The 13,040-nt window shown below is 38.0% G+C and overlaps 1 protein-coding gene across 48 annotated transcripts in view; it reads right to left on the reverse strand.

Annotated features, from left to right (window-relative positions):
* The window catches only part of APC (APC regulator of WNT signaling pathway), a 324,590-nt gene that overhangs the window by 21,684 nt on the left and 289,866 nt on the right, over positions 1–13,040 (reverse strand). For 21 of the 48 annotated variants that reach the window (XM_085009317.1, XM_085009312.1, XM_085009310.1 and 18 more), the window contains 3 exon segments: positions 7,109–7,207; positions 3,887–4,265; positions 1,438–1,533 (listed from right to left, as the gene is read on the reverse strand). In XM_085009317.1, coding sequence (XP_084865443.1) covers positions 1,438–1,533; positions 3,887–4,265; positions 7,109–7,207 — 574 coding nt within the window. 48 annotated transcript variants of the gene reach the window in all.

Genomic DNA, 13,040 nt, shown 5'->3' on the forward strand with positions numbered 1-13,040 from the left:
AGGCTAGGAGTGAGAAGGTAATCCCCTGTGGCTATATCCCCAGCAGTCACACCCCCAGAGGCCCCATCCTGCTCCTCACCTGAAAGCCCCTGCCCTAGCTCCTGTGATGAAATGCCCCGGGTAGCCTTCCTACCTGAAGAAGGAAGAGGAACAAATACTGAGTCTAGATTTTACTTTGAAATTCAGATGATTAATGTGTCAGTCCTAGCTATAGTTCATTGGAACACAGGGACATTTATTAAAAAAAAGGTTTGTAGGAGCTTAAAATTGGAGTAGTTTTCCTGTTTAGTCATTATTTTCCCCATTATTACTAGTGTTAAGAAAAAAACACCGAAACTTAAAAATACACCAACGCTGAGTTTGTACTGAGGTGGGGCAGAACTCCCAAGATCACATTCAGCTTCACGGGAGGCTGGGGGATGGGGGAAGCAAAGAGAAGCAAGTGGGCCGATTGCTGGGGCCTGTGGGAAGGAAGCAGGGCTGGAGGGCAGGCCTGAAATCACAAAGTACACAGCCTCCCAAAGTGATGACTCTGAAGGAGACAACACTCATTTTTGGCTATTCAGGTTCTCTGTTTAAGAGTCTCATGACTTTGTCACTCTTAAGATAAATGATCAATGATAACGATGAGGGTGGTAGGAATATAAAGTGGGGGCTGGAATGTAATGGAGCATAAACAGCACAAAAAGCAAGGGCTCAGCTACACTAAGATGGCACTCAGTGTATGGTTCTTGCTTGTGGCATGACTAGAGAAATCCAGGTCACATGAGATGGCTCAGCGTGATGCAACTTATAAAATACCACATGTGCAAAATGAACCTAGAAATCAAAAAAAAAAAAACCAAAAAACCATTATGTGAAAAAGGGGGTGTGCAAATACAGCTTATATAAAGCTCAGAGTATGTGAGAACACATACCTAAGAGTAATCCTTCCAAAATTAATGGAATGTTTCTAAAATAAATTAGAGCATATGCTTTTCTTTATTAACCAGTTTCAGAGATACCATCCTGCTTATCATGAAAATCCAATAAAGTACTGAACCACGAAGATAAATGAGAAGCTTAATAATATTTCCTTCTGGTGTCCATCAGAAGTGACTGAGTTCAAGAGTAGCTCCACATCTCGAATCAATTCAAATTATCCTCCCCCATCGACTGTCACCCAGGGCCTACCTTGACAATAAGAGCAAGAACGGCCCATTTAGTATTTTTCCCAATCTTTGGCTAAGATTTTTAAAAGCTAAGTTAGGTTATAACAAGGTAGCAGTCTCTATCACTTAGGGCATTGTCTCCTCTGGAAACCAGAATATGATTATTTGCTACAAGGAGGAAGCAAATGGTAATAGAATTTAGTGGCCTTATATTCCAATGCTACATTTATAATAATGCAAAATCTTCAGTAATCTTCTATGGCGTTAAGAAACATTTCTGTCTTACCAAGTTCATTCATTGCATGTCTGTGCTCTTCATCGAATGAAAGTTTCATTAAAACACACACAGCAGGACAGATCTGATGTTCAACAGGAGCTGGCACTGAAAAATAAAATTGACACAAACCATAATGCTTTGTTGCCTCAAAGGCGATGATGTTTATTATACTTAAAAAATACTTGGGGCTCAAAAAATATGGACGAGAATATATATTTGCATAACTGAATCATTTTGTTGTACAGAAGAAATTAACACAACACTGTAAATCAATTACATTTCAATAAAATAAAAATTCTCAAAGCTCACTGATATATCCCCAATGCACAGTTATTTAGTGAATTAACAAATATTTGCTGAACAAATGAATAAATATTACAAATATGGAAGGGAAAATATCAGTAAAGGGCTTTTCTTGGTTCCATAAAAATGTTTACCTCTCATCAACCTTTGATCAAGTCTGTGTAGGTTTCTGCTATAATTCAAATAGCAACTTAAAATTATGTTGGCTCTATGAAAGAATAAAAACATTTTGGTATGAAACTTTTTATTTATAATTTCTATTTAAATTTAAAGGTAGATGGCTGTATACAAAAGCAATAGAGAAACCTAGTATAAATATAGTAGAGAAAGCTAGCTTACCATAGAGATACTAGACAGTAAACAAAAACTTAAAAAAGAGGTATTGAGGAAAGTGTACCTCCACATTTAATACAAAGGATTTTTTTTGTTTTTGTTTTTGTTTTTTTAATTTGCTTTTTAGGGCCCCACGCATATGGAGGTTCCCAGGCTAGGGGTCTAATTGGCATTACAGCTGCCAGCCTATGACACAGCCACAGAAATGCGGGATCTGAACCATGTCTGTGACCTACATCACAGCTCACAGCAACACTGGATCCGTAACCCACAGGGCAAGGCCAGGGATCAAACCTGCAACCTCATGGTTCCTAGTTGGATTCGTCTCCGCTGTGCCACAATGGGAACTCCCTATTACAAAGTTTTAAAACTGCTGTTTGAAATATAATTTTAAAAAGCAAGTCTATTGTTCAGAAGTAATAATATTTATTCTATTTAACTTTTGGGAGAACAAGTATTAAGAGCGTAAAATGTGAATCATTACATGATTGTAGACAAGCAAAGAAAAACTGTCCAGAAAGACACTACTGTCCTAGGAAAGTATCTTATTAGTTTTCTTCATCCCTAGGATGAGTAGATATAAAGGACTATATTTGCTGTTTTATTATTCTTGAAAACTTTAAAATTTTAAGTAAATTCATTCTTATACCTAACCTAAAAAGATGTGCTAACTCTTTACAGCTCATACTGTCATCACTCCTTCTCCTGTTACCCAAATCAAGACATTGATACAACAGTCCTTTGTCATGTGTGTGTTTGCATGAGGCTGTTCTTAGCAGGTGAAGGGAAGGTCTTACCTTATATACTTACTGCTCTTGGTTCTTGCTACAGGAATGAAGTAAGTTATGTTCCCAAAGGTCCCAACTCCCATGTTCCCTGCTCCTGAGGGAGAGGGGCTGGGCTGGTGGCCAAGGGTTTCTCTCTGAGCAAAGAGCTGGGTGGCAGATCATCCCCAGCAAATGGGACCCCATTGCCTGAAGCAGGGTGGTACAGTAGGAAGAGCACAGGGCTAAGAGGCAGGAGATCTGGCCTCTGATCCTGGCTCCATTACCTACTAGCTGTGAGGCCACAGGCTAGTCTTTAGCCTCTCTGGGACTCAGTTTCTTCATCTGTAAAATGGAGATAATACATTCCTTCCTACTTTGCAAGGTTGATATAACATAGCTCTGTATTCACTGAGTAGAATGATTATGGCCTGGTCACTAACAGCTGAAGATACTTACATAAACTCACTCTTTTTTTGGTCTTTTTAGGGCTGCACCTGTGGCATATGGAAATTCCCAGGCTAAGGGTCGAACTGGAGTTGCAGCTGCTGGCCTACACCACAGCCACAGCCACACCACAGCCATTTTGGATCCGAGCTGTGTCTGCGACCTACACCACAGCTCACGGTAATGCCGGATCTTTCACCTGCTGATCGAGGTCAGGGATCAAACCCGCATCCTCATGGATACTAGTCATGTTTGTTAACCACTGAGCCACGATGGCAAGTCCACATAAACTTACTCTCTTGAGCTTAATACATACAATGAAAGAGATGGAAAACATAATTGCTCAAGTTCTTTCTAGATCTACTATGCTCTCTTTAAGTCTTCTTGATTTTCTGTTCTTTTTTTTGGTTGCACTGTAAGGCACATAATATTTTTCTTTGCTATTTTTTTTTTGAGGGAAATATAGAAATTAAACTTTAAACGATGTTATCAGGGTAGATGGCTAATATAAATTTCCCACTCCTATTCATAAAGACTGTATCTTAACTAAAAAAGTTCTCATTTCAAAAACTTTTACATTTGCTTTGTAACATGCACTATAGGGAACATACTTGGATTTTTGTCCTGGTCCATGCCTTGTTCATGGGCTTCCTGCCACTCCCAACAGGTTTCACAGTAAGCTCGTATCTGTTCCAAAAGATGAAGGACTCGGATTTCACGCCTGCCTCTCTTGTCATCAGGCTGTGAGTGAATGATGTTGTGGAGTGCTGCACTGGCCCTGGCCCGAGCCTCTTTACTGCCCCGGGAATTTCCCAACAACACAGAGTCTTTGTCATTGCCATGTAAAAGCTGGATGAGGAGAGGAAGACATCCAGACTGTCGCATGGATATACAGCTGTCTTGGGAGCTAGACATAGCTAGCAAAGTTCGCGACATATCATCCTTATCATGAGTACCAAGCATTGACAACAATGAATACACCATTTCCACCTGTGGGCCAAATGAGTTTAGAAACAAAATTATGACTTTAATATCCAAAAGCCGACACCAATGAAGTGATGAATGGGATATTTATGGTAACTCATTAAAAGCAAACAAAAACCTCTTTCCAGGATGAAGTAATGTGTTATTTCAAAATCCATATAATCATCACCATTTGTTTATGAGTAAATATTAGTAGTGGTAGTATACAGTGTTGAAAGGAAAAAGATTCTTGCATACTTAAAGCGCTGTTTGGATCTGCTGGTTATAATGGAAGACATTCAACCGATTTCTCTCTCTCTCATACACACACACAGATATATGAGTTGCCTAAATTCTTTACATAAGTTAAGATTTTAATTTTTTAAATCTACAACCAAAATCAATAAACAGAATACATTTTCAACAATTGTTATTTACTAAGTACTAGTTCTCAGCAATCACTAACCCTCAATAGCTTAGAATATTGTTAATTACGATTTCTCCCTTATATATATATAACTATTTTTACATAAAAAGAAGAGTGCCCTGATCATATAGGGACACAAAGCTAGGATTCTTATTCAATTTTTACAAAAAGCAGCTGGTAAACATCAATTACTCTCTGACAATAAATTCTAAGAATTTACTTAGAAGCAGATTAGAAAAAGGAAACAGCACCCAGTTATTGTATACTGTCATCAGCCTCATTTTAAAGCTAAAGCTATTGCGTAAGAGTCGAGGATTTTATATAAAGTGTGTATCATATCTGTAAATGCGTGGTTCTTACTCAGGGGTGATTTTAGCCACCCTGACACTTTTGGCAATGTCAAAAGTGGGACAAAAGTGGGAGGAAAAGCTTTGGCATCTAGTGGGTAAAGACCAGGGATGTTGAATACCCTACTTGTCATGAGAAATTATCCAGCCAATAATGCTGAGGCTGGGGAACTCTACTCTAAATGTGCAAACACAGACTATTTTTCTATACGAAAGTTTTAAGAGGGCAGTACAGAACTGTAGATAAATAGGCTTTCAAACTCTGACTCTACCATTTATGAGTGAGCTGTGTGACATGACCAAGTTATTTGAGCTCTCTGAGGCCTCAATGTCTCAGTTACAAAATGGAGAAATTTAGTTAATAGGGTTTTCTTTGTTAAGATTAAATAAAATAACACATGTATAGAACAGTAATTGGATTAAAAATGTAGTAAGGTCTTAACATTATCATGCATATATCACTTCCAAAGGAAATGGTATTCTAGCTACCAGTTTCCATGCAACAGGACTATTGAGTATCAGAGATTTTCTTTATAATAAAAACCACTTGGTGACGTTGGACAGATCTGGGGTCGAATTCCAATGTAATTACACAATAGCCATCAGAACCTTTTTTTTTGCTTCATCATTTTCATTTAAAAAGGAGGGAGAAGAATACCTCAAAGAGTGTTTGAAAAGATTAGACATAATAAACATATAACTCCCAGAACAGTTACTTGCGTACTAGGGGTCGCAAGTAGTAGCTACTGTGACTTACTGAAAGGATTAGGTTTCATATTAACAATATCATTGATACTATAAAAATTCATTTCTCAAATAAACATTAATTATATCAGTGTGTGTGTGTGTGTATATATATATATATATATATATTTTTTTTTTTTTTTTTAGTGTTGCATCTGTGGCATATGGAAGTTTGCAGTTAGGGGTTGAACTGGAGCTGCAGCAGCCAGGCTACACCACAGCCACAGCAATATGGGACCCGAGCTGCATCTGCAACCTACACCACAGATCACGGCAACGTGGGATCCTTAACCCACTGAGTGAGGCCAGGGATTGAACCTGCATCCTCATGGTACTAGTTGGGTTCGTAACCCACACAGTCACACTCCGAACTCCTGAACTGGTATGTTATTAAAAAAGACCATGTAGAGTATGCTGTGAAAACAACTAACAGAATTATTTAGATTTAATGTTAAATGTATTGTTTAGTAATGTTAGAATTTCACCTTTGTCCATGTAATGTTAAAGCCTCTAGCTTTAAAACAATAATAAAAAATTTCTTTTCAAACATACTATTCTCAAGTCCTAAAATATTTACTAATACCTAAGAGACCTAGGAAAACTCACTTATCAGTAGTGGATAACATTCAACTTCAATTGATTTTTCTACTCAAGTATTTATTAAACACTGATTCTGTGCAGGATCTGTGGTAGGATACAAAGGATAATTACAAAAAACAGTCCCTGTGCTCCAACTGTAGTGATTCAAAGGAGGCAGACAGACTGCATGGGGAGGTGAGGAAACTCTGGAAATTAGAAAATGTTTTGTATACAATTAAAGCCCAAGATGATTTCTGGGAGTTCCTGTCATGGCTCAGGGGAAACAAATCTGACGAGTAACCATGAGGATGCAGGTTTGATCCCTGACCTTGCTCAGTGGGTTAAGGATCCAGCATTGCTGTGAGCTATGGTGTAGGTCGCAAACATGGCTTGGATTTGGCATTGCTGTGGCTGTGGTGTAGGCCAGGGACTACAGCTCTGATGAGACCCTAGCCTGGGACCTCCATATGCCACAGGTGTGGCAAAAATAAGAAGTGTTCTGAAGGGTAGATAGGACTCTGACAGTCATTCTGGGGTAAGAAGTGGAGGTGTGTGCAGGCAAGGCACTGAGGCAGAAAGCCACAGGGAGCGCTCAGGAAGCAGCAAGCTGGCCAGTGGGCTGCAGCTTAGGATGCTTGCAGAGAAGCAGATTTAATTTCTATAAGAGATTGTGATGATGGAAACAGAATTCCCTCATTGAATTTAAAAGATTAATGAAGAATGTTTTAATAAAGTATTCAGAGTCCTATTGGCAAGGGTTTGTAATCCGTTACCTTGGTTCCCAGATGACTTGTCAGCCTTCGAGGAGCAGAGTGTGTGCTACTAGAACTCAAAACACTGGCTGTTTCGTGATCTACTCGTGTACTCGAACCCTAGAAATTAAGCAAATTATAGATAGTATAATTGAGATTGGAGAAAAATAGACTAACTTCCCGTTAAGGTACTCCAAATGAACTGTCTTTAGGGTAAACAGCTAAATATATCATTAAAAGTGTGAATGTTACAACTGCTCAAAAAGAGCATTTTTAATCTATAAAACTTAAGTAGATTTTAGAGAAAAACTGAAGGAAAAGATTGTTGCAAAAGACAGTTAAAGTACAATGTGGTAGTAATCAAACACTGAAAAAATTCTAAGAGTAATATTCAGTTCACAAATCAAAAGGCATGAAACCACACTCAGTTAAATAACAACTGGTAGCAAGCGCCACTGAGTATGAAATGCTCTAAATTACCACAAAAGTAACTGTGAATGTGCTACAGTCCAAGCTCTCCAGGAGCAGAGAGTACAGAGAACACTGCCGAAACTTCTACTGGAGAAAGACATGAAAAGATAAAAAACTGCAATGAGAAACAATAACTACTACAGTAAGAAAAATGCATAAAATACTGAGAGAAATCAGGAAGAAACAACTACCTGCTTAGGAACTATTAAAGACTGCATTAGGTAAGTAATACTTAAAGGCAGACCTTGGATTTTGGAAGGAGACTCATGGAAGAGTCTGTGTAAAGGGATAAATTTAGAGAGCACGCTGGAAGAGAACACAGGCAGAGCACTCTTTGACATGAACTGCAGCAGTATTTTTTTGGATCTGTTGCATAAGACAAAAGAAATAAAAGCAAAAATAAACAAATGGAACCCAACTAAAAAGCTTTTGCACAGCAAAGGAAACCACAGAAAAAACGAAAAGACAATCTACAGAATGGGAGAAAATATTTGCAAATGATGTGACCAAGAAGGAATTAATATCCAACATGTATAAACAGCTCATACAACTCAACATCAAAAAACCCCAAATAATCCAATAAAAAAATGGGCAGAATTCACTGAAACATGCACCCCTATGTTCACTGCACTATTCACAATAACCAAGACATGGAAGCAACCTAAATGGCGAATGACAGATGAATGGATTAAGAAGATGTGGCATATATACACAATGAAATACTACTTACTCAACTGTGTATTTAAAATGGGTACATTTTTTGTATATTATTCTTTCTTCAATAAAGTTGATTTTAAGAAGGCACAACTTATGAGTCTTTTTTTTTTTTTTAAATGTCTCCCCAGATAAAAGCATGAAAACCCATTTATTCACACCCATACTGGGAAAACTAGGGTTAGATTAAGATTACTAGCAGAGTACCAGCGTGGCTAGCCTTTCTAATCTCTACTGCTGTGGGTCTGGGTGGTTTATGTTGACTAGTCCTTGAGGGCTATTTCTCAATTTGGAGCAGCAGGTGAGTACCTCTGAGGGCAGGGAGAAAGGGCAGCAGAAAAAGACTCATTTCAATTCACATACCACCAGATAACAAACAGATACTGAGCTCCTGCTACTTTCTCTGTAGAGTGCTAGTCACTAGAGAGTTAAGTTTATAAGACGTTCTCACCCTCACTGCACAGAGTCTAGACAGGTTGCTCAATATGTAAATACGTACTGGCAAGTGCTTTGACACAGGAATGGCATAGACTCAGTCTTGGGGAGGACAGAGTAAAGTGCTATCTGATTTTGGACTTGAACTATGAGGAACAGCTTAGCTAATAAAAAGGAGGAGGGCTAGCCACAGGGCAGCCCAGACTAGGCAGAATCACAAGCAAAGGTCAGAAAGAATACATGTGTGTGTGTATATGAGAGAGAGCAAGATCAACTGATATGGAGATAACCGGCTTACTCTGGTTGCAATAAAGAGGACGGATTCAAGGGACCAAGTCACAAGGTAAAGAGAATAAATAGGCAGGGGGCTTTTTCAGGAAATTTAGGCAAGGGGCCTTTCTTCATCTACAGTAGAGAGGAATGCCTCCTTATTTTGAAACAAAAATACTTTGAGGATTTCTAAATATTTTTACTGGTTCTGGTAGTGAGGATCTAAGACAACCCCTAAGGATCTTTGTCTTCTGGTATTCATGCCCTTATGTAATCCCCGCACCTTTCAGTACAGACAGGACACTTCCAAAGTAAGGTTACAAGGACTGTGCTTCCGTCTTGGGCACCCTCTCTTGTCTCTCTGAGGGAAGCCAGGTATTACGTTGTGAACTGCTCTTTGGAGCGGCCCCAGTGGCAAAGAATTGATATATCTGGCCAACAGCCTGAGGACATGAGGCCTGCCAACAGCCATAAGAGTGAGCTCAGAAGCAGATCTTCTCCTAGTCAAGTCTTGAAATGACTGCGGCTCCAGCCAACATCTTGACTGCAGCCTGTGAGAGACCTGGAACCACAGGCACTCAGCTAAGCTGCGCTAGGATTCCTGACCTACAGTAACAACAATAAATGTTTGTTGTTTTAGGTTGCTAAATTCATTAAGCAGCAACAGATAACTAACACATTGTTTGAAACAAAAAAGAAACAAGAGATTAAATTATGAAACAAGAAGAAACATATGTCCACAATAAACCATGTTCCTGACATTTATTTTGGTGCAGATACCAAATCATCTTTAAGCTTTAGTCTCAGTATCTTCCTATACAGCTCCTTGATTTTGGGATACTCCCTGCTTTGCTCTTCCAAACTACCCAGCTAGAAATCCAGATGCATTTACTCTAAGGAGATTCTAAGAGAACATTCCCATATCCACACTACCCTTAATTAGCCTAGAACTCAAGCTCTGAGAATCTTTTCTGGGCCCTTTTGTTACGGTTAGGTCTGCACTGACATCTTTCAGAGGGACCAGAGAAGTGGTAACCTGCAAGAAATGGTACCTTCCTAGGACAATTGCAGAATGCGAGAAAATATTTACAACTGATGCAGCTGACAAAGGATTAATATCCAAAATGTACAAACAGCTCATACAACTCAACATCAAAACAAACAAACAACCCAATCAAAAGATGGGCAGAAGACCTAAATAGACATTTCTCCAAAGAAGAATATACAGATGGCCAAGAGGTACATGAAAAGATGCTCAACACTGCTCACTATTAGAGAAATGCAAATCAGAACTGCTATACTTCAATTTTTTAAACAAAGTGTTCTTGGACATAAAAAACAAATTTATGGTTACCAAAGGGGAGATGGAGGCAGGACAGATAAATTATGGGAATACAGCATTAACAGGTACATACCATGATATATATATAAAATAGGTAAACAACAAGGATTTATTGTACAACACAGGGACTGTATTAAATATCTTGTAATAACCTATAGTGGAAAAATACATATGTATAATTGCAACACTTTTCTGTATACTTGAAACTAACACAATATTGTAAATCAACTATACTTCAATTTTTAAAAATTGTTCTTAGCTTTTGGAAATACAAAGTGAAATATTTTTGCAAGAAGTGATGTGATGCCTGGGATCTTCTTCAAAAATGAAATGGGGGAGTTCCCGTCGTGGCGCAGTGGTTAACAAATCCGACTAGGAACCATGAGGTTGCGGGTTCGATCCCTGCCCTTGCTCAGTGGGTTAACGATCCGGCGTTGCCGTGAGCTGTGGTATAGGTTGCAGACGCGGATCCCGCGTTGCTGTGGCTCTGGCATAGGCCGGTGGCTACAGCTCCGATTGGACCCCTAGCCTGGGAACCTCCATATGCCGCGGGAGCGGCCCAAGAAATAGCAAAAAGACAAAAAAAAAAAAAAAAAAAAAAAAAAAAAAAAAAAAAAATGAAATGGGAGCGCAAAGTGGATAGGGTACATGTGCATTGGTACATTATTGTTTGCCTCTGTATATATTTGAAACTTCTCATAATAAAAGCTTTAAAAACACATTATTAGCAGCAGAAAGGGTTACCTTACCATTTCATCTCTTTCCCACTCTTGATTGAACTACATCACTACTTACTGGTTCTATTACTAGAAATCTGGTTCTAAACATTAAACAGAAAAGCTGAGAATCAATTCATAAATGAGTTACACACACAGTAACACACTAGGACACACCTGTGCCATTTACTTCTAGCTTTCCCTTTCAAATTTCAGGGGGAATAAATCACTGATCAAGAAACCTTTTTTTTAGAAGGGATGTTAGTCTTTCCTTCCAACCTACATATATTTATTGTTGTTATCTACTATTTATCAGGGACTGTGGAGATATGAAAATGGACAAAACTGGAAAGAATCTCTCTCCTTCTGGAGCTTTCTTTCAGTCAAGTGGGGAAAACAAATGATCACAAATAAATGTAAAATTGCAAATGCAGTGGTCTTCAAAGGAGAACAGGCTAGGAGAGACTGTAATGGTGTGATGTGAACAGTACAAGCCTCTTGAGAAAGTCATGCTTAAGCTCAGACACACAAAATAATGTTAACTGAGTGAAATGTGATGGGAAGAACACTACATGGAACAGGCACAGCCTGTGCACGGGCTGCAGAAGGAGGAAGTCCAGTAAAGGAGAGGCCTCAAATGCTAGTGTGGCTGGAGTAGTGAGAGCAAATTGTGACATAAAGCCAAGTTAGGTAGGAGCCAGATTATACAGGTCACAATAAAGGATTATCCAATTCTAAGAACCAAGGGAGTGGATACGGGTAGGAAACCAGGTGAGGTACAATGAACTTCCACAGAGTAGGAGAGATAAAGAGACTGTGATCCTGAGAAAGTCAAAGAGATTATTTTCGTTTTTAATTAGTGTCAATGGTTTTTGTCTCTGGAGCAAATAATAAAACAAAACAAATGAACAAACCCCAAGAGATTGTCATGTGTATAGATCCTATAAAGGTAGGTTAAAGGAATCTTTTTTTTTTTTTTTTTTTTTTGGCCACCTCCATAGCCTGTGGAAGTTCCTGGGCCAGAGTGGAACCTGCACCTCAACAGTGACCTGAGCCACTGCAGTGACAACACTGGCTCCTTAACCTGCTGCACCAAAGGAGAACACCAAAGGAATCTTGATATAACCGAATTATAGTCCCAAAGATATATATCATTCATTTACATCAGGAACTGAGAGTAGCTGTAGCATCATTAGTGTGATCTTGGTTTTTGTCTTGTTAACTCTGCTATGATTTTATGGCATACCAAAGTTTTACATTTTTATATGAAACCTATTCATCTTTTTCTTTTATAGTTTCCTACCCACTTCACAATTATAAAATTCTACCCATATTTTCTTTTAATCTTTTAATATTTTAAATAGTTTTCATATTGACATTCATCTATTTAGAATTAATTCTGATATGAGAAGTGTGATATGGATGCAATTTTTTTTTTTTTTAATGTAAAGAGTATCCGGCTTACTGGGTGCATCAGGCTTTAAAGTACATAACAACTGGAATATGAACCTAAGCATTAATAGTGGGTCTAATCCTAAGCAAACAAATTTTTTTTTGCTCTGTCAAAAGACAGAACTTTTCTTCTTTCTACATATGTGTAGGGATAATCTTCCCAAATAATTCCCTAAACAAGAGACAAAGAAATAACCCAAATATACTATTTAAATGTAATTTCTTTTGCCCTAATTTATCATCTATAGTTTTCTCCAGTACAATGCCAATCAGTAATACTAAAATGAAATATCTTTTTGTTTTAACTCAGTAAAATGAATTTAAACACTTAATTAGACATTTTAAGTTTTAAATTTTAATGAATAGAACCCTGTTTTTCTATTTCTTTTTAAAGTACACAGTTTATTTTTTTTGAACCATGCTCTTTTAAATAAATAATCTATAGACACTAAAGGAGTATTTCATATCAACAATAAGAAAATTTCCTTAAAATCAACTTAGCAAAATTGTATTTAAAAGAATGACTTATTTACAACATATAAATATTCATTGA

Source organism: Sus scrofa, chromosome 2, assembly GCF_054392235.1.
Source record: "Sus scrofa isolate SSC_HxYL_T2T_F1_AM1 chromosome 2, Sscrofa_HxYL_maternal_Yorkshire_Landrace_v2.0, whole genome shotgun sequence".
Taxonomy (NCBI): domain Eukaryota; kingdom Metazoa; phylum Chordata; class Mammalia; order Artiodactyla; family Suidae; genus Sus; species Sus scrofa.